This window comes from Aspergillus pseudodeflectus (genome assembly GCF_044049435.1).
Source record: "Aspergillus pseudodeflectus strain CBS 756.74 chromosome Unknown BJX68scaffold_43, whole genome shotgun sequence".
In the NCBI taxonomy this organism is placed as follows: Eukaryota; Fungi; Ascomycota; class Eurotiomycetes; order Eurotiales; family Aspergillaceae; genus Aspergillus; species Aspergillus pseudodeflectus.
The window spans coordinates 273271-292760 of NW_027263819.1; the positions used below are offsets into that span (position 1 = coordinate 273271).

Consider the following 19490-nt stretch of genomic DNA (forward strand, 5'->3'; position numbering starts at 1 on the left):
TCCTAAAGGCCTATCCTAAAGCTTTTAATAAGGTCTTTACTATTCAGAACACCCAGAGCAGCTTTCACGCGACTAGGATATTGCCTTATAATCCTAAAGAGGTCCTAAAGCAATTTAATTATTTAATATCTACACCTAACCCCGCCCCCCCTCCCCTTTAGCCAGGGGGGTGCCTTAAACTTCTTCCTCTATACTTGCCACGCCCTATATAGTTTGATAGCTATATAAGAAAGCTTCTTCTATTAAGAAGCTACTTTCCAAGCTGTCCTAGAGTCCTTCTAGTCCTTCTAAACGTGCTTTAGATGAGCTTATAAAGGGTTGCGAGCTAGCTATCTACAACACTGCATTTATGCTAAAGGAATTATATAATCTCCATGCAGAAATTCAAGTTCAAGCTCTTAAAAAAAGTTAATTAAAACGCTAGATGGGCCCTGTACAAGGCCTTTAAGTGTAAGAAGCAAGGGACCTTATTTCAATAAGAAATGAGCAATTAAATCAGGAAGATGGTAGTGGTGAGGAAGCTAATCAAGCTACTCCACTAACTTTAGAACCCTGAAAGCGTGCCCCACTGACCTGTTCTGAATAATATTCAGGGGCATGTTAGAACTAGATGTCCTAATCATCGCATGACTTAGTTCACTGTATTTAATTAAGAATTGGTTTGTTTGGAATAGCTTCAAGTTCGATGTGTAGAAATATATTTTAATGGGTGATCTGACCGACCATGAAGTACGTTATAATGAAGTTACGATTCGATGGCTGATTAAACCAACCCTCAGCGAGGAAGCTTCGAGCCTATTACTCGAAAGGTCCACCACAACGCTCTTCCCTGCTACATATGCTCCCTATCGTGGCCGAGTCGATATCTACGTCCCGTATTCATCATACGCCACATGCTCAGTCCGGATTGTAAAACCCTCTTTTTTGAAGCAGGCCGAACGAGCAAGAGCGACGAAATCAGGCGGAGCAGTGCAACCAAGGTACGATTCGGGTCCAAAACCCGTCAGACGGGTATGTCCAGCTGTCCAAGATTCGCAGAGTGAGCCTTATTTGGGAGTACCCATTGTACGGAGGGCTCGAATAACTTAGTCCAAGGTAAGAAATTTTGTGTTGCAGCAGCGGAGTATTTCTTCAACTGGTTCAGAAACTCCGGGTGGTTCACCGAGCGTCTAGTCTCAGTGAATATGGTGATCACGGCAGAAGAGATACTGAAGAATGTGACTCCAGGACTGATCGCACATAGGATATTTTGCACATGACCCCTTTAGACCAATACAAGCAAGATAAACAGACTTGGATACCCATTTTGAACAGAAGGTATCGGGTTGAGCAACAAGAAGCTTACCTATGTGTGTAACCAGCACCTCGTACGACTGTGCTTAACTATGATTCCGAAAGATAAGAAACTCCGCGAGAATCCCCGAGCTCATAGACTCGATATTTGCTTGCGCAGTGATCAGACTATATATGTTAAGTGCTCAGTGGCCCATACTTTTGTCTAGGATTCTTAAATACATGCTTATTTTGTGCTTCACCATAAGTCAATCTAGGTCGTCATTCCACAAAGAACAATGTCTCTGAACAATATTCCACTAGTTCATTCCGAGATTGTTGACAGCGAAGAGGTTGCTCGTGTATGCGCAACTAAATCTACCTGTTTGCAAAAGCAAATATAGATATGTAGCTGATAAAGCTCTCGCGGAATTTCACCAAAAATGGGAAGCTGAAGTGGCATTCTCTTACTACGGAGGAAGCGCTCCGAAGGGGGCTGTCACTGCCTTCTTCGCACCTGAATGCAAACCAGATCGGCTTGAAGTCTTCACTAAACTTGTTGAGTATTTCTTTGCACATGACGGTCTGTTATTTTCCCATCTTGTGTACTCTTGGAAGGCAATTTTCCTAATAACAAGTGATAGATGAACTAACGACTACCAGCAAATCCCATGTACGGACTTAAATACTAAAGAAAAATCTAGGCGAGTCTGAAAGTTGCCACCAATTCGATTGGGTGGGAATTGCGCAAGAGAGAAGCAAGTGGGCTTCAACTTACTGCAATAAAGCAAATCCAATCAGAGGTGTTTCTGCAGCTCCTCGAGATTGACAGACCACGTGGAAATCTTGTCCTCCAGGCCATAAACAACTTATCGCAGGTTCACGAGACATTAGGCGAAAGTGACTTCAAGTCCTGGGAAGATTTGTTGCAGTACCGCGTTCAGAATTTCGGAGCAGAGTATGACACATATCTATCCTTTGATGCGGGCTCTCAGACGTTTTACTAAATCTAGAACAGATTGAATCTCATGTCAATTGTCTACCGCTGCGAACTCGATTTGAAGTCCACAGATATCGAGACTTTGAGACCAATTTGGTGGCCCGCTACTGCAGCTGCAGCTCTGGTCAATGACTTGTATAGCTTTGATAAAGAGGCGTCTACCGAACTCGGGATAGATACCACTATGTCTAACGCGGTCTGGTACCTGATGGAAACACTTCACTTGACTGTGTCTCAGGCAAAGTATATTCTGCTAAAAGAGAAGATCCAACCACTGGAAAGACAATTCATTCTGAAGAAAACAGAATACGTGGCCGACACTAATGGGTCTCACATATCAGCTGATGTCCGATACTTCCTTGAGATGGTCGGCCTGGGTCTTTCTGGGAATTGGTACTAGAGCGCCCTGGCTGATAGATTTCACCAAATGGACTGACCACCCGCAACTAGCTGGTTGCTTGGTACCCAATATCTCAACCATTAGAGTTGACGAAGCCACAGCAACATGTGGTACCTTTCGAAGGGGCCAACCCCCAAGAGCCATGATAGGTGGCATACTGGGCAATCCCTTTGAGAATAGTGAGGGAGGAATCCAATGCCCATACTTCAAGGTTAGTTATCCTTGCTGTCGCTATTCAACCCATCTTCTAAGCAGTGTAGCTGATGTCACGCGGACCAGGTCCTCCAACTGCCCATGCATTACCTTCGGAGTGTTCCATCCAAGAATATAAGGGGCACAATTATTCCAGCACTGAACGTATGGCTGAAAGCACCGGAAGCGGTACTAGATCACGTGGAAGCCTTGATCGGTTATCTTCATGATTCGTCACTCCTGCTTGACGATATTCAAGACAACTCAGAGCTTCGACGGGGTCAGCCAACCGTCCATCGGGTTTTTTGGGTTAGCGCAAACAATAAATGCTGCGACTTTTTTACTCACCTTATCTTTCGAAGAATTTGCGGCACTACCACAATCGATTCCCGCGCATCGATTCTTTGGTCAGTCTATTACCCTATGAGCTGCTCAAAACACTATGCTGATTAAGGGAGAGGAGTTACAGAATCTTCATGTCGGCCAGGAAATTGATCTACATTGGACACGCACAGGGCAGTGTCCTTCAATCACAGAGTACCTAGAAATGATCCGTCTGAGTATGAAGACCTAGTATGTATTCCAGCTTGACGTTGACAATGTACTAGAAACCGGAGCGCTGTTCTGTCTTGCCGGCCACCTTATCTATACTCGAGGGTCATTTTCAGTTCAGCATGTACATTTCCCCCTCTGTATGAGTTCAGGTGGAATGAGTGTACTAAGAATTTTGTTCGTCCCGTGGTAGAACTGTTAAGCAGGCCGATGTCAATGATCTTATGATTCTACTGGGCCACTATTTTCAGGTTCGGGATGACTACGTGAATTTAGCGTCATCTAAGGTATGATTCTTTCATGGTTACACCTCAATCAAAGAGACTTTCGCACCTAACGATATATTTTTAGTACCGGAACGAGAAAGGTTATGCCCAGGATCTTGATGAAGGCAAATTTTCGCTACCTCTAATTCATGTTCTACACATTCTCCGAAGCGTGGGATGCTTGAAAATATCCTTAAAGAAGGAGCCAAAAATGGGGGATTGCTGCATGATCTGAATGTATTGGTGTTAGACGAGATGAAACATCAGCAGGGCCTCAAATTCAGCGAAGAGACTTTGCGTTCTTTGGAAGCAAAGGTTCAGCGACAGCTCGAAGGCACTTGCGTGTTCGACCGGCACGAAGAATTTCGCGTTCCGATTCTTGTTAGATCGGTTGAGGGAGATGCGAACGTATTGCTTGTATTTAGCTATTTAGAGAGTGTTAGGGAGTACACCAGATGGCAAGGCGTTTTTGACGAGGATACCAACGCAAAGGGACGTTAGAAGCATAGGAATCATACTCGTTGGCGTGTTACTACAAAATGTGGCAATAATTACGATAGGCTTCCGACATCAGTAAAATCTGTTTTGAAGGAACTTACTTAGCTGCGGTCAAGGTTGACCGTGTTGTAGGGATATCGAGATGATATTGCATCGGAGTGAGAGAGGCAGAATAGTCTGTTTGCTTCTGCCAATCAAACAGCGGTGTCGGCACGATTTGGGATGCTAACGGGGTACCACGCGTGTTTATTTCCTGCACGTTGCCCTGTGGAAAATGATAATAAGTTTTGAGGTGGTGGACTGGTGGAGCGAAGTAGGCATCCCTAATACGGAGGGTATTAATTGAAACTATCCATCCCCGGCTTTGGTGTACTGAAGTAATTCCTATCCTGATATGTTGGGTTAACATGTTGGTTGGCTTGTAGTCTCGGGGCGAGAAAAAAGCAGAGGATGGGACAGGGCTACGAGGGCATAGTCTAGTTTCATCGAGTGATTTAACGAGAACTAATGGCTATTCCAGTAGCATTCCGTACGCGATAGAGCCTTGGAATGACGGCAAGTATGGGAGCATTGAATCCGGGGATACGTATGAAAGTTTACTGGAGATCAAGCAAAGGTATGAGCCCGAGGGGCTCTTTTGGGCAAGAACGGCGGTAGGCAGCGGGCGGTGGGTGGAGATGGGTGATCAGCAGCTTTGTCGGGCAGATGGGTGGGTGTGAAATTGACCAGTGAGTTGGTTCGTACTAGGCTAGAAGATATATTCGTAGAGAGATACTGCATGCTTGCAACTTACAGGTCATAGTTGGGCCATAGCCAGTAGGGTAATTTCCAATCCGACCAACGGAGTTTTGTTATTCTCATAATTGTATCAAGCCTCCCGTTACTGCAAGGTGGCGAGGAATTCTCCTGGAAAGTCTTTGTACACCTAATAGGCCTACCGTACTAGGATCCAGTGGGCGTTTTACCTACTATATATAGGATTATCGGGTATTATACCAAGCATAAGGAGCGTTTTCAGAAGATTTTAATATCTACCTAGTAATATAAAAAAAAGATGTATGGTTCAGGTAAACGAGTGAAGTAGTACGCGAAGTAGTGCGCGCGAAAATCAAAGGTATGGGGCGAGCCAATGACTCGAATTTCGAATACGACAAATAATCCTAGATAAACTTGACGGGCACCATGCTAAAAAATCATTACCCTTTCTTCTCCGTCTCGAGTAACATCAGCTGCCTCCTAATCTCGGGCCATGCCCCCCGCCGTGTCTTAAACGCGAGCCACCAATCCCCTCCAGCATCCTTCCCAAATATTCTCAAAACATCACGAGACAGGTACGAAGGATGATGCTCAATCTTGTTGATACACGACGGTCTACCAAGTGCATGTGGCCGTTTGCTCAGCGGCGTACCTGGGGCAACCACAGCACTTGAAAAGTCCAACTCGAAAAGCCCCGCCTTTTGGTGATTGGTGCAAGACAAGAAGAGCATGCTGGAATCCCCGACGAGCGGTGCTGCCTTCAAGGGAGATGTTCGCTGGATGGCAGCCATGGCTTGAACTTGCGCCTTGGTTCTGTGCTCCACCAGGGCCTGACGGTTCTTGGACGCCACATATGCCAAGTTAGTATCTTGTAGAATCCGGCTGGCGCGGTGCAGCGAATAGGAGCAGAAAAATGCATTGCCAATGAAGCCTGCGCCGCCGTCAGGGAACCACTCGGGGAAAAGACCCCACACGTTAAAAACATTCATAGCAACAACGGTTCGATTAGATGCGGGTTTTAGTGCAATGACCATCATCCGCACCCACCAGGCAATCAGTACATCGTTTTCGCTCAGGAATGGCCTTTTTTCGGCCCCATCCGGGGATGTCGGGGCTGCAGCGGCCAGTTCCTGCCGTGCGGTTTCCGCGATCCGTTTCACGCATGCTTTGGGCAGGCGGATGAGGTGTTCTTCCTCTTTTCGGAACCAGAGGGCGCGCTCAAATAAGAACCGGAGCCCCCAGAGCACGAGGGCAAGACCGCTTACAAGGCGCGAGAAATTACTGTAAGTCTCCGCTTGGGCATTCACACCCAATGCATGTAGTGGGTCGTGATCAAATGGATAGAACTGTGGCACCTCTTCTTCTCGACCATTCAAAACAGCTAACCACGCCCTAAAGAAATTGATCCGTGAGATGGCGTCGGTCAGGGTGTGTATAAAGTTCAATGTGAGAAGGGTCGCATCCTGGAAGAGAACGAGATGGATATGAAGTTGCGGACGGTCGGTATAGATCCAGTCGGCCAACTGTCGGGGGCCGTCTGGATGGCAGACCAAAGGAGCGAAGTGTGCGCAGGACGGATATAGAACGGGTTGGTCCTGGCTCGTTTTAGGCAATTGAGATCCCAGTGGGTGTTCGTTGATGCTCATGCGATGCTCTGTTGTGGTGAAGACAAATGCAGGCCGAGTCATCTTATCATACTGAGCTGGTATGTGGTATTCGAGCCGGTCATCATCCTTGAGCATCGTCAATGAAAGTCTACTTAGTTTATCCAAGAATGAGATGAGTCATACGTTCTGTCGGAGGCGGGCTCCCAATTGCCCCCAATTTCCAATTTCCATCAGTCGGTCCAGTGCTGCTTCCAGTTTTGGCGCATCCAGAACATCGTCGAATCGGAGCGTGAAGTCGTGACAAGGCCGTAGGTAGCGCTGGTCATCAAAATATCGTAAAGGGATAATTCGGTCGGTGGGAATTGTTGGGGGTCGGCTGCGCCGACCGAGTAGTGCGTACAGGCCCATTTCTTGTGCCTCTACTTGGAACGTAACGGAGATTTGAGCTGCCCGAAGCCGAAGTCTCTCTCAGTAACTCCAACTATACTGAGCACATGAGGAGGGAATAAATGAGCGAATGGAGGTAGTGGTCATAGCTTCTGGTATGAGTGACTGTGGTTATTACTTTAAGTGATGAATCATCAGGTAGACCAGACAGGTCGCATTGGGTTGTTAGTGTTACATATTTCTGAGACCATTGGCCGGAAACTACGTTTGCGTGTAGACCACTTATTAATTATAGGTAGTTGTGTGACATTTCCGGTCGTTCCTGTGGTTGATGCTACGCATGGACCGGCTAAGTTGCTGGATGAAGGATACTTGCATCGAATCCATCTTGAACACACCACCAGAGAAAGCATGCTCTTGTGTGGTAATGCAATTCAAACACGCAAGTCCCAATACCATGGCTTGTATGTCACTACTTTACCTAAAATGTAGAGCAAGCAAGTATTTATACTCCCGATGGCAGGCCGTCAAACGATCATCATTATCACTCAGTCTTCCCCCTTCCTTTACAATGGCGCTAATCGATGAAGACGAAACCACAACAACCCACACACCAGCACAGAAGACAGCTTACAAGATAACACCCCTTGAATACCAGATATCCTCCCAAGTGAACGACCTTATTTCTAAAGTCGAGCATACTCTGAAGCTGTCCACAGAATATGCCCTAGCGTCTGTGCACTCTGATGGCCACTGGTGTGGGGAACTTAGGTCCAATGTCACCATCACAGCTGAATATATCTTCCTCCGGCAGGCACTAGGACTGGGTTTGGATGCTGATCGCGATGCCTATTGTCAGTATATACTATCCGAACAAAACTCCGATGGTAGCTGGGGTCTGGCACCGGAGTATCCAGGCGATGTATCAACCACGACCGAAGCATATCTTGCATTGAAAATACTTGGGACTCGGACCGATTTACCAGCCATGCAAAGTGCGCAGACATTCGTTATTGATGCAGGCGGGGTGGCTGCAGTCCGTGTGTTTACTCGCATTTTTCTAGCAACTTTTGGCTTGTTCCCATGGGATGCAATACCCCAACTCCCTGTGGAGCTCATACTTCTGCCTTCCACACTCCCCATCAGCATCTACAGATTTGCGTCATGGGCTCGCGGCACTATTGCTCCTCTTTTGATCATCTGCCATCACCAGCCAGTGTACGCGCTTCCGAACGGCCGTTCCGCGGAAAATACCTATTTGGACGAATTATGGCGCGATGCGACCAATAAAAACGTGCCTTATGGGCCATCGATATGGAAACTACTCAGTGAAACGGACATTACGGGACTTTCTTTCAGCCTCCTGGACAAGCTGATATATCAACTTAACGGGCTCCGCTCCATCCCTCTGGTACGCACTTATGCGCGACGGCGCTGCATACAATGGATCTTGGAGCGTCAAGAAAAAACAGGAGACTGGGCCGGAATATTCCCGCCAATGCATGGAAGCGTGTACGCATTTACCCTTGAGGGGTACCAGATCAGTGACCCACCAGTACAACTTGGTCTCCAGGCATTGGAGAACTTCGCCTGGAAGGACTCTAGGGGCAAGAGGATCCAACCCTGTGTTTCTCCCGTGTGGGATACGGCATTGATGTCAATTGGGCTTTGTGATGCCATGTCAACCGACCAGCAGACAATCAGCAAGTCGATACACTGGATACGGGATCACCAACTGCTCGAGCCTCGAGGGGATTGGCGTGTATACCGTCCACAGCTGTCGCCTGGTGGGTTTAGCTTTGAATACGAAAATACGTGGTACCCAGATGTGGATGATACAGCCGCTGTGATTCTCGCTCAACTCAAGCATGATCCGCAAAATATCACGTCGGATTCCGTGAGGAAAGCAGCAACCTGGATCCTTGGTATGCAGAACCCAGATGGAGGGTGGGCAGCCTTTGATGTTGAAAATGACAAGTTATTTCTCAATAAGATTCCTTTTAGCGATATGGACAGTCTGTGTGACACGTCTTGTCCTGATATCACAGGCCGTGTCTTGGAGGCCCTTGGGCTGATGATGAATCTGGCCCCTGCGAAGGGCCAAAGCGCAACTCCTCTTTATGTCGATCTCCGTGAGGCATGCAACCGTGGCATCTGTTACCTTGTCGAGAATCAAGAACCAAATGGCGCTTGGTTTGGGCGCTGGGGATGCAACTACGTCTATGGCACAAGCCATGCGCTATGTGGCTTATCTTACTTTATTGGAGGTGACGCCGGAGCTCAAAATTTGGTGCAGCCCGCTCTGCGGTGGCTCAAATCAAAGCAGAACCCCGATGGTGGTTGGGGCGAGTCCTTACTCTCGTACCAGCATGTCGTGAAACAGGACCAAAAATCTACATTTGCGCAAACAGCATGGGCATTAATGGGCTTGCTAGCTCACCTTCCCAGCACGGATAACTCCATCATACGCGGCATTGAATATCTGGTATCTTCACAAAAATCGGAGGATCGCCCCGGAGCTTCATGGCCAGAAAAATTGTACACTGGTACCGGCTTTCCCAATCACTTTTACCTGGGATATGACTACTATCGACACTATTTTCCTATGATGGCTCTCGGTCGGTTTCTTCGCAGCTCCCGGGGCACAGCTGAGTGATCATGAGAGGCGAAGGCGGCGTCTTCGGAGACACACCGTAGGGGCACTCGCGCTACAAAAATGCTCATATCCCTTTGGCATAATAAACTGCATTAGTGACTAGTTACAGAATGCAGTTTTGAAATCATGGGTATGATTTCCCTGCTACATAGCAACAGATGAATTGGATTTAAGAACACACAAGTCTCCCGCCACATCCTACCCCTACTTTGGGCACTCTAATGGTGGTGACAGCGAAGCTCGACTTCTACGGAACTGTGATGAATTTGAAAGATGGACAGCATCTGGAATCGGTGTTCGCTTCACTCACCTATAGTTTCATAATGTAGCAAGAGGGTTTCCGAGTCCTAATACGTATGTACTATTGTAGCGCGTCTCCGCATGGGTTTCAACAGAGCACAAGAGTTTCTTGACGTCGGACTGATCCAGCCGCACACTATTCTTAGATCTTCAACTCTTTGAGATCGAACGTGAAAAATCATTCTCAATTTGATCGACAAAATCCCCAAAAACCACTGCCTTCGATCTAGGTACCAAAACGGCCAGGCACCTGTGGTGGATAGGTTCTCCTGGAAGGCTGACCTTGATTCCATCGCTCCGTCCTTTCTGTTACATTGCGAAATATCAAAAATTCATCACATATTATAGGTCAAGGTAGAAATTGATTATCCCTTGATCGGAAAGTCTCGGTGTAACCCAACGATAACACCGTTTGCATTTTCAAATCCGAACCCAAATTTCTCTTTCCACTCACCGCAATTGTAGTCCTCAATGTCAGAAACGGTTTGGAGTATACGCGTAACGATGTAAGAAATCTGGGTCATTGCGTAGCGGCCTAGATCAGGTCAGAAGCCGTTAGAAACCACTTAATCCTACGCTCCATGGCGTACACGAAGGATACTTACGACCTGGGCACGCCTTAGGGCCTTGGAGAAATGGAAGATATCCTGGCGGGTCTCTCTGCAACCCTTCCCACCGTTCTGGGTAGAACTCAGCCGGCCTGTCGCTGAATATATCGCTCATGCGGTGACTCGCCCAATTTGAAATCACCACCACAGTTCCCTTCCTGACTTGAACATTAGACATGCCATTGCTCCCTCCGCCGTATGGCAGTAAGGTGTCCTTATTTGCTATCCGTCCACTAAAGGTGACTGCCGGAAAAAGGCGCATCGCTTGATTGCCCAAGTCTCTCAGTAAAACCCGATAACTGTCTTAAGTCACATCACGTACCTTCACTAAGCACAAAGCGTAAATATTCCATACTCTGTAGCTGTTCATATGTAGGGTGGCCATATCCTATATTCTCGAGAATAGTGGCCTGCAACTTTGCGGTCACTCGCTCATCCTGCGCTAGCAGAAAGAATGTGGCGGAGAGCACAGTTGCCATGCTGTCAATTGCTGCTAAAATTATGCTTAGGCTGTGGCTACTAAGCTCACTGGCATCACGGGTGTCTCTGTCAAACCCACGAAGAAACAAGGATGGAGGCATGGTCCTGTTACCCTCATTGCCGTGGCTGACGCTGCCAGGACTCTGTAGCTGTTCATTCACGTGCCCCGTAACATAGTTCCTCGCGTCATCGCATGCTATGCGGAATCGCCTCTTCGGGATCAGGTGATGTAGAGGTCCGAGAAGGCCGCATTTGGCGATAATGCTTTTGATGTAGTTCAAATTCTCGACAAAGAGCTTATTCGGTGCCGTTTGAGTAGAGCCGAGTTGATCTGTCGATGCTCCCAGTGCGAAAGTTGCCATGATATCGGTACATAGATCCGCAAACTTTGCTTGAATGTCAAAGGGTGCCCGATCCGGTGGCACACTTTTCAGAAATTTCTCAACATGCTCCTCCAGAATGTTTAGATCGCAAATTCCGCGATTATTAGCGAGCGCCATCTGCAAGGCCTTTCGTGTTTTCTTCCACTCGTTTGAATTCTTAGTTGCGAAGATACCGTGGGGCGTTGCATGGCTGAACAAGCTGCCTACATTATCAGCAGGAGAGTAGTCCGCAAACCCAGTGGAGAGGACTTGGGTGATGTTGTGCGCATTATGGGTCAATATGATTTGCTTCCCTAGAAGATTCACAGCGTATGTGTGGCCGTATGTTTTGAACAAGCGGTCTGTATATTGACGAATATCCTTGCGTTGAAAATGCCGGATGATTTCAACAAGCCTAATTATTCCAAGACAATCCCATGCGTTGATGAGTGGCGGGCCCTTGTACTCATTATCAATTGATTGCTTGGGGGACTTCTTGTGTTGAATGAATAGGGCTGTAAAGACCCCAAGCGCAATTATAACAAGAAACGACATTGTAGATAGGCATGTCGCGTCAGGTAGTGTTGGGAATATGACTGATAATCGCGTAGAAATATACGATTAGTGGTTGCAATGGCCCAGCCCAGTCACCGCCTGGGTGCTGTCCTAATGTAACCCACGCAATACAATTTAACATAAATGTGTAAGCAGAGTTTTACTTCTTCAGTCTGGGCTACAACCTGACTGTCAGTGCAACGTCTTGCCGTCATCTCCTATTCAGTCATCTCCCGCTTGCAGCAATAGAACTTTGAGCGAATGCGCTGGAACAAGCATATTAGCTGCCCTAAGCCCAACCAACTTAAGTCCTTCCGGGTGATAACTTATTCCAACCTTCATCTCCTCCTTACGCTTCTTTTCCAGCTAATCCTAACTTCTGCACCGTCAAAATGGCCGGCAGCTTTCCATGCATGCTGTACATGTGTAATTTGACGTTTTTCTTCTTTACTCTCCTCTATATCTGCCAGAGACTCTTCTTAACAGGAACGATTCCGGAAGATATTCTATGGGCTGGTTCTTACGTTGGACCATTCGCTCGCACCCGCAGTATACTTGCTGGTATTCTTGACCCGGGAGGGACCCTCCTGCGTGTTTACAAAGAGGTCTTTAGTTCCGCATCAGGGGATTATATGATATCCAAATAAGAAATTTTACTGAAGGATCGTCAGGTCTCTTCTCTACGGCGTGCTCGCATTCTGTCTACTGTTACAGATGGCGCGGTAGTTGTTCTGCCACCCCAAAACATTTCATGGATGACCAAGCACCCGATCAATGTCCTGAGCTTCTTGAAGAGCCAAAGGCAACGGTTTCATCTCAACTACACGATACCAGATGATATTACCCACGTCCCACTATATACAAAGCTTGTACACACTGTCATGAAGAGACGTAGCTACGCCTTGGCTTCCGATGTCTATGACGAGATTCAGCAATCGTGTGATAAAGCCTGGGGCCTGGATAACGAGAATTGGAGGCACATTCCTCTGTACCATAATGTGCTCAATGATCTTGTTGCCGCATCTAACCGAATGTTTGTCGGTTTGCCTCTATGTATGGCTTTATCGCCATCCATAACTTGCCATGGGACCCACAAAGCTAATTGCATTCTAGGTCGAGACAAAGGATACTTGAGAACTGTCTTGCGCTACATAGAGTGGACATTACCAGTCGCCATGGCGATCAAACTTCTGCCGTCTATTGCACGACCGATACTTGGCTGGATACTCAAAGCGCCTATCCGATATTATGCACACCAATTTGCTCAATACACATCACCAATCATAAACCAGCATCTCGCCTCCAAGGATGGGGCAGAGACGGACCCGGATCTGACATCTCATCCTCCGGACACCTACATCACATGGTATATCAACGAAGCTCGAAAGGTTGTAGGTGATGAAATGCCGGCAAGCCCTGGAAAGATAAATGCCATTGTTTTCTCCAGTAACTTTGCGTCTGTGCATAACTCAGCGGTTATAGCGACTTACGGGATACACAGCATTGCTAGCTCAGATCCAAAACTGGAGATCGTGAAGACCTTGCGTGAAGAGGTGGAACATGTCCTTAAAAGTGCCAATGGCGTTTGGAACGAGATTACGTTGTCTAAGATGTACTTTCTTGACAGCATCGTGAAGGAGGCTCTGCGGCTACATCAAATTGATGCACTCAGCATGCGACGTATGGTGATGACTGACCTTGTGACCGAAGACGGACAGTCTCTCAAGAAAGGCACTTCGATTGCAGTCCCATCGCACGGCTTGCACAGAGACCCAGAAATATATCCCAATCCAGAAGAATTCAACCCGTTTCGTTATATGAAACCTGATTATCACGGGTCTCAAACTGAGTACGGTGGAAGCAGACAAAGTCCCCAGCTTACCCACGAGAATGCACGGAACAGCGCGGTTACCTCCGAGATATACCTACCTTTTGGCCATGGACGAAATGTAAGTTGCAGCTCGGGACAAACCTGCTGATTAAAGTATGTACTATGACGCTGACACGGAATGCATCTGGCAGGCATGTCCCGGACGATGGTTTGCTGCCATGTTGCTCAAGATGCACATCGCTCATATTTTCTTAAACTATGACGTTAAACTTACTAAACAGAAGCCTACACGTTGGCTATTTGGTACAATCTTGTTGCCCCCAATTAAAGCTGAAATATTGGTTAAGAGGAGATTAAAAGTCCCGGCCTATTGAACAGCTGGCTCAAATGGTGTCTCATTGAAGGAAACATGTGGTCACTTTGATAGGTCCTAACAGTATGATAATACGTTGGTTGAATTGCAAAGATTACATTTGTTCGTGGGCTAATGAGCTGCTTAATGGTCCCTATGTTACTATAAGCAGATAACATAGAAACTTTTGCCAGCCCAGTTCTCTATTTCCATCTACTTGGTTCCAATAACGGGAGCAAGAACTATCCAGTTGCCCGCCAGGTTAGTCCGTATGTCTAGACGTCATGTATTTCGCTAGGGTTGCATCCAAGACTAAAGTTCCAGACCCTTTACCCTCAATAGAAACTGGGCGTGGTATTGTATGGCAGCTATTATACATAGAGCACTTTTTGTGGTTCTATAAGCATAGTAGATAGGGGTCCCCCTGCTGTATATGATGTCAGCGCCCATCTGAACCCACACTGGCAGGCGAGGGAGAAAATGCACCGTGAACCCCAGCCCATAGACTCAAAATGAATTTTGCTTCCAATCTATATCAGCCGTTTGCACTGGGGCACCAACTTTTCAGATACACTAACTCAGCTTATGACTACTTAAGCGGAGATAAATCCGTGCGAGATCGAAATCTGCTACAATGCCTTCAGTTTCATCTTGCGCTCTTTCTGTTGTTCTTGCGGCTGTTGGATATATTTATTATCTATGTATTACCTCACCCAACCGCGCGACGAGTCCCTATCAAACCGACCGGATTCGCTTCTTAACCAGCCAGTTTACGGCCGCTTTATCCAATATAGTTACGATTACTTTGTTTTATCAAGCAGTCGTCACATTATTCTATGACAATATTGATCGCGACGCTATGAACTGGATATGTCGCCAGCCCAACCATTTACGGGACGAGAGATTCTCGTGGAACGAGCGCACCGTTGGGTGCCTTGTTATCTTTACCATTGGAGCATGGATTCGCCTTTCAGCGTATGGCAGACTCGGTAGAAACTTCACGTTCGCGCTCGCTGTACCGGATCATCTGGTAACATCAGGATTGTACCGGTTCATGCAGCACCCAAGCTACACAGGGCTTATCCTGGTGATTGCAGGATGTCTAGGTTTGGTGGTTGGTCAATGGGACACGGCGTTGGCATGTTGGATTCCAGTATCAGTTCTGGGAATGTTACAGCAGTGGCAAACGTGGTTGAATATTATAGGAATGCTTTTTGGTTTGGTTATCATGCGCATTCGTGTAAGGGATGAAGAAAGGATGTTGAAGGGGGAGTTTGGCCGAGAATGGGAAGACTGGCACAGCAGAACAGCACGGTTTATTCCAACAATTTTCTAACAGTGGAGGGATTTGAAGGGATTTGGCTCTTGAAGCCGTATTGAACTATGGTTAAAGGTTCTTTACACATATACCAATCTAATTTGAATTAGCCCACCCCCAACTTCACACCGGTACTCGCCGTCCAGCCAAAAAGCTAGGATACGATTAGGAAGGATACTGGTTGTCTCTCCCTTATAACTTTTAAATATTTGTCGAGACCAAAATACACTGCAGATTACTATATCCTCAAACTCTTGCGAGTGCAGGTGAAATAATAATAAATACTCCGAATTTCCCGATACCAATAGTTAGTTATCTTGCAAAGATTACAAATCTTCCTCCTGGAGAAAATCCCAGGGCGCGGATAAAGAGGGGGTCGAGAGCTTCAAAGTCCTCGCCCCTCGTCATAGCGAGAGCCGAGACTAACCACTTGATAATCTTAGATACTACGAATAATTTCAAGGGGTCGGTTTGACAGATCTCCTGCTACTTTTACGCTTTGTCTGTCTTGCTCTAGCTGCTCTCATACTTTATCCGATATCCCATCGTCCCTGGTGATAACGTCCACCGATCTCTCCAGTGCTCCAGGCGCTGGAGACGATAGTTCTTCCTTTGCAGCTAAGCCTTCGGAGGCTGCAGGCGGGTCGAATGTTGTGGTTATCACCGGCGCGACGGGCTATCGATCGAAAGCCTGGGATTGGAGTAAATTGAGCGTCGTATTTTCAAGACGGACTGATTGCAGACCATTAAGCCTGATAATGCCCAGTTATGGCTTGGATGACACCAGTCGACACCTGGAGCTTCGTCGGCACACGGATAGAATCCTAATGGAACTCGCGAGTCGGCTACGACGACTTGGTAGGCTTTATGCCGAAAGCTATGTCCCGCCTCACAAGTCCCGATCGGCATGAGATGGCTGCGCAAAGGCGCCAAGCAATACACCAACGCCAAGAGTAACCATAAAAAACAATAATCGTTCCCAAACCAAGTACCTTCCCAGTCCTTATAGTAGCAGTAGGCCGCCCGTAACACGTGACGCATTCTCCCGTTCTCCATTCGGCGACTCGGTTCAGGATCGAGCACCACGCTGGATACTCTCCATCAGGTACTGGGTGCATGCCCGGACGATCATCGGATCAACGCATTCAGGGTCCAGATCTCCGATGAGAGCTTTGCACTCCTTTGCGGTTCGGTCCGATGTGGTTCCTGTGGCTAATAGAAAGCCAAACCCAACCAAGAGCAGATAGTCGAGACGAAGTTTCATTCTTGTTCTCGGACATATGTTAGCGCTTGGCATATAGAAAAGAAAGGTATAAAGAAGGGAAAATTGGGCGCACTTACGTAGTCTTAGAGTCTAACGAAAGGGAGACGCTTCGCTGTTCGCTGCCCTTAATCAAAGAGAGCCGAGGTGGGAGTAAGATCGAGCTGGAGAGAGTATCTGGGCAACGGTGGAAGATAGCCACTTTACTCTCGCGGAGGAGTTCAGCTTGTTTCATAGGCTCAGGATATTTGTCATTGGAGTCTGGACGTGTTTGCCTGTGTAACTGTGACGAACGCCGCTGTCAGCAGCTGGGGCCGTTTCCGTGATGAGGCTGCAGGGGAGGCTGAGGCGCTCTTTCCTCGCCAACAAAAATCGACCCTAATAAGAATATCGCAATCAAGATTCTCGTGAGGTGCGTCGAGGAGCGATCATTCTGCAGTATATGATAAGAAACATTTATGCCTACTGTCTTCGCAACATCCACCCCTTTCCCAAGTCTAGTCCCAGTCTTGGACCCCCCTTGGCATGTAAGGGGCCATCAGCCCTAGTCCAATAGCAATCTCCAACCACTGCCATCTGTTTGCGAGAGCGGGCAGCCTACATGAGTCCAATAGGCCGCATACACGGTGACCGTCTGAATCAAAAATTCATCTTCAAACTAACGGCCCCCAAATTCTGCAGCGTAGGGATTTGAAAATGGACCCCTACCACCATATCAGCGTGCACGTAAACCCGAGGCTCTTTTCCAGCTCACGCGCCAGCCTTTATCCCTCTTAGCGCAAGCCCTCGGGTTCTTCCTGACTTTGTCGTCGCACTCGGTAAATGTCTCAAACGCCTCGATGGCCGACTTCAGTCCAGAAGCTAGCACACTCGGCTGGGCCCTCCGCCAAAACGGCACCTGCCTCGCACACGAACAAGACTGCGGGGAGACCGCCGCTCCATACCGCGTCTGCTGCCCAAGCGGCTCGTACTGTCCCCGCGCCTACAACGTCGCCTGCTGTCCGTCGAGCTTGAACTGCACCGAAGCCCTACAGGCACGTCCAGCCTGCGCGAATACAACGTGGGATCTCTATTACAACGGAGGGTATTTTTGCTGCGAACATGGGACGAAAGGGTATGCAACGAGTTTTGACTCAAATGGGTGTGGGGAGCCGGAGTATGAGCTTGCGGAGTCGGAGACGCTGTTGTCGATTATTTCGCCTGGGACTAGTAACTCGTTCTTCAACGTGGTGGTGGGCGTTCTGTGGAGCGAAAGAAGCTGATTGTCCGCAGTCTCAACGGACCTACGGAGCACGCCCACCCCCTCCCTGACTCCGATTACCTTGCGACCGGAACCTACACCAACACAAACACCGACCGCATCCAGGACTCCCGAGCCAGAAATCGGATCCTCATCGAGTTCCAGCTCAGGCGCAATAGCCGGCGGCGTGCTTGGCGGGGTTGCAGGTCTCGCGCTCATCATCGCCATGGTCTGGTTCCTGTTGCGGACCCGTCGTCGAAACCAACAACTGCCAGAGTCAGTGAGCACGGTCCGAGAGATCACGCAGAAAGAATACCCCGCAGATTCGGGTCTGGAATTAGCTGGTACGGACGGACAGGCATATCGTGGTGCCGAGCTCGGTGGGATATACCACGGAGTGGCCGAGCTGCCTGGGCATGATGGCCGATAAGGCACAGTCTTCGCATTGCAACTCTACGTTGTGAGAGTCCACACTCGGTATCGGCCACGAGATTTCCCTGATGGTAGTTTATATGTCTTTTACCTGTTCGGCTGTGGATTGTAGTTAGCTTCCCTTCTGTGGCCCAAGCCAGTGCTGTTTTATCACTATATATGTACCTAATTACTAGTGCTCAGAACCGCGTTTCGGGATACGGAGGGCTCAGGTTTATGAAATGTGCGAGAACCAGTTGCCTGTGGTGCGGCTCTTGATGTGACTGACTACTTCCTCTCTCCAGATCTGGTCGCAGCAAGCCAGATTGCTAATTGCGCAAGCGCTTCCTTCTTGCCCCTGTTATCTGATTTAACCTCCATGCCTGAGAACAAGAGTACTTGCTTTGTAAAGGCATCTATTATTTGGCTTTTCTAGTAGCCATGCCCGCCAAGGCTTATCTTATTATAGAAATCTCGCACCGAGGCATTATAGTAAGTAAAAGAGAGGGCATAGTTAGCCTTCTTGCTAATCTTGCTTAGAGCGTTTTTAGCTCTAGGGAGAAGGCTTGGGTCTATCTATTATAACTACCTATGATAATAATAGGTATTAGAGACGTTCCTTTAATAAACAAGTAGACTCGCACGCTAATTAGTTACAATAGCTAACACCCTTGGATTAAAGAAGTTAAAATAGGCTGCACCATATCTAGATACTATGCGTTTTTACCTTTCCTATAAATATTGCACTGCCTCGCATTAGAATATATTATTTTTAGTTCTGCCTAGAGGTTATCAAGGGCGGCATTAGACATGGTACTTAAATCATAGTATACTATTTTAGGTATCTGTCAGAGAACGCGGGCATTGACAGCCAATGAATCCGTTGTGCCGCAGCCTAGCGCCGTGACAACTACGGAAGAACAATGCACCGAGACCGATCATAGTCGAGCTATGATGCTAGGCCGGATTAGGGTTACGATCATAGGCAGGCTATGAGGAGCATAGACTGACTACGATGGGGCATACCCAGGACATGACCGGATCATAGCCAGGCTACGAGCCGAGCATAGTCAGGATATGATGGAACTTAGTATTTAAGCACACTCGTTAACACTTGTAATTAGTTCTAGCTACTGTCTGTTACTTTCGGAATCAAAGCTACCCTACCTTTCAGAAACCCAGTTAC

The 19490-nt window shown here is 47.7% G+C and overlaps 6 protein-coding genes across 6 annotated transcripts; 4 read left to right on the top strand and 2 right to left on the bottom strand.

Annotated features, from left to right (window-relative positions):
• Positions 1-1571: 1571 nt before the first annotated feature.
• Positions 1572-4183, top strand: BJX68DRAFT_257300 (bifunctional terpene synthase/polyprenyl synthetase family protein; the record flags this gene model as incomplete). Its single annotated transcript, XM_071043314.1, has 13 exons — positions 1572-1656; positions 1694-1855; positions 1917-1945; positions 1977-2230; positions 2291-2649; positions 2690-2883; positions 2952-3275; positions 3319-3424; positions 3473-3531; positions 3623-3703; positions 3768-3833; positions 3938-4026; positions 4108-4183. The coding sequence occupies 13 exons, from the start codon at positions 1572-1574 to the stop codon at positions 4181-4183; spliced, it is 1884 nt and encodes a 627-aa protein (XP_070895959.1).
• A 1193-nt stretch (positions 4184-5376) lies between these two features.
• BJX68DRAFT_257301 (uncharacterized protein) lies at positions 5377-6951 on the bottom strand (the record flags this gene model as incomplete). The annotated part of the gene is made up of 2 exons (XM_071043315.1): positions 5377-6669; positions 6727-6951. The coding sequence occupies 2 exons, from the start codon at positions 6949-6951 to the stop codon at positions 5377-5379; spliced, it is 1518 nt and encodes a 505-aa protein (XP_070895960.1).
• A 550-nt stretch (positions 6952-7501) lies between these two features.
• Positions 7502-9586, top strand: BJX68DRAFT_269919 (terpene cyclase/mutase family protein; the record flags this gene model as incomplete). Its single annotated transcript, XM_071046475.1, has 1 exon — positions 7502-9586. One exon carries the CDS (start codon positions 7502-7504, stop codon positions 9584-9586), a length of 2085 nt encoding a protein of 694 aa, XP_070895961.1.
• Positions 9587-10251: 665 nt separating this feature from the next.
• On the bottom strand, positions 10252-11891 carry BJX68DRAFT_269920 (cytochrome P450 monooxygenase afumB; the record flags this gene model as incomplete). The annotated part of the gene is made up of 3 exons (XM_071046476.1): positions 10252-10421; positions 10492-10758; positions 10817-11891. The coding sequence occupies 3 exons, from the start codon at positions 11889-11891 to the stop codon at positions 10252-10254; spliced, it is 1512 nt and encodes a 503-aa protein (XP_070895962.1).
• A 2817-nt stretch (positions 11892-14708) lies between these two features.
• On the top strand, positions 14709-15410 carry BJX68DRAFT_257304 (methyltransferase family protein; the record flags this gene model as incomplete). Its single annotated transcript, XM_071043316.1, has 1 exon — positions 14709-15410. One exon carries the CDS (start codon positions 14709-14711, stop codon positions 15408-15410), a length of 702 nt encoding a protein of 233 aa, XP_070895963.1.
• Positions 15411-17492: 2082 nt separating this feature from the next.
• BJX68DRAFT_257305 (uncharacterized protein) lies at positions 17493-18323 on the top strand (the record flags this gene model as incomplete). The annotated part of the gene is made up of 2 exons (XM_071043317.1): positions 17493-17862; positions 17926-18323. The coding sequence occupies 2 exons, from the start codon at positions 17493-17495 to the stop codon at positions 18321-18323; spliced, it is 768 nt and encodes a 255-aa protein (XP_070895964.1).
• Between the last annotated feature and the right edge of the window lie 1167 nt (positions 18324-19490).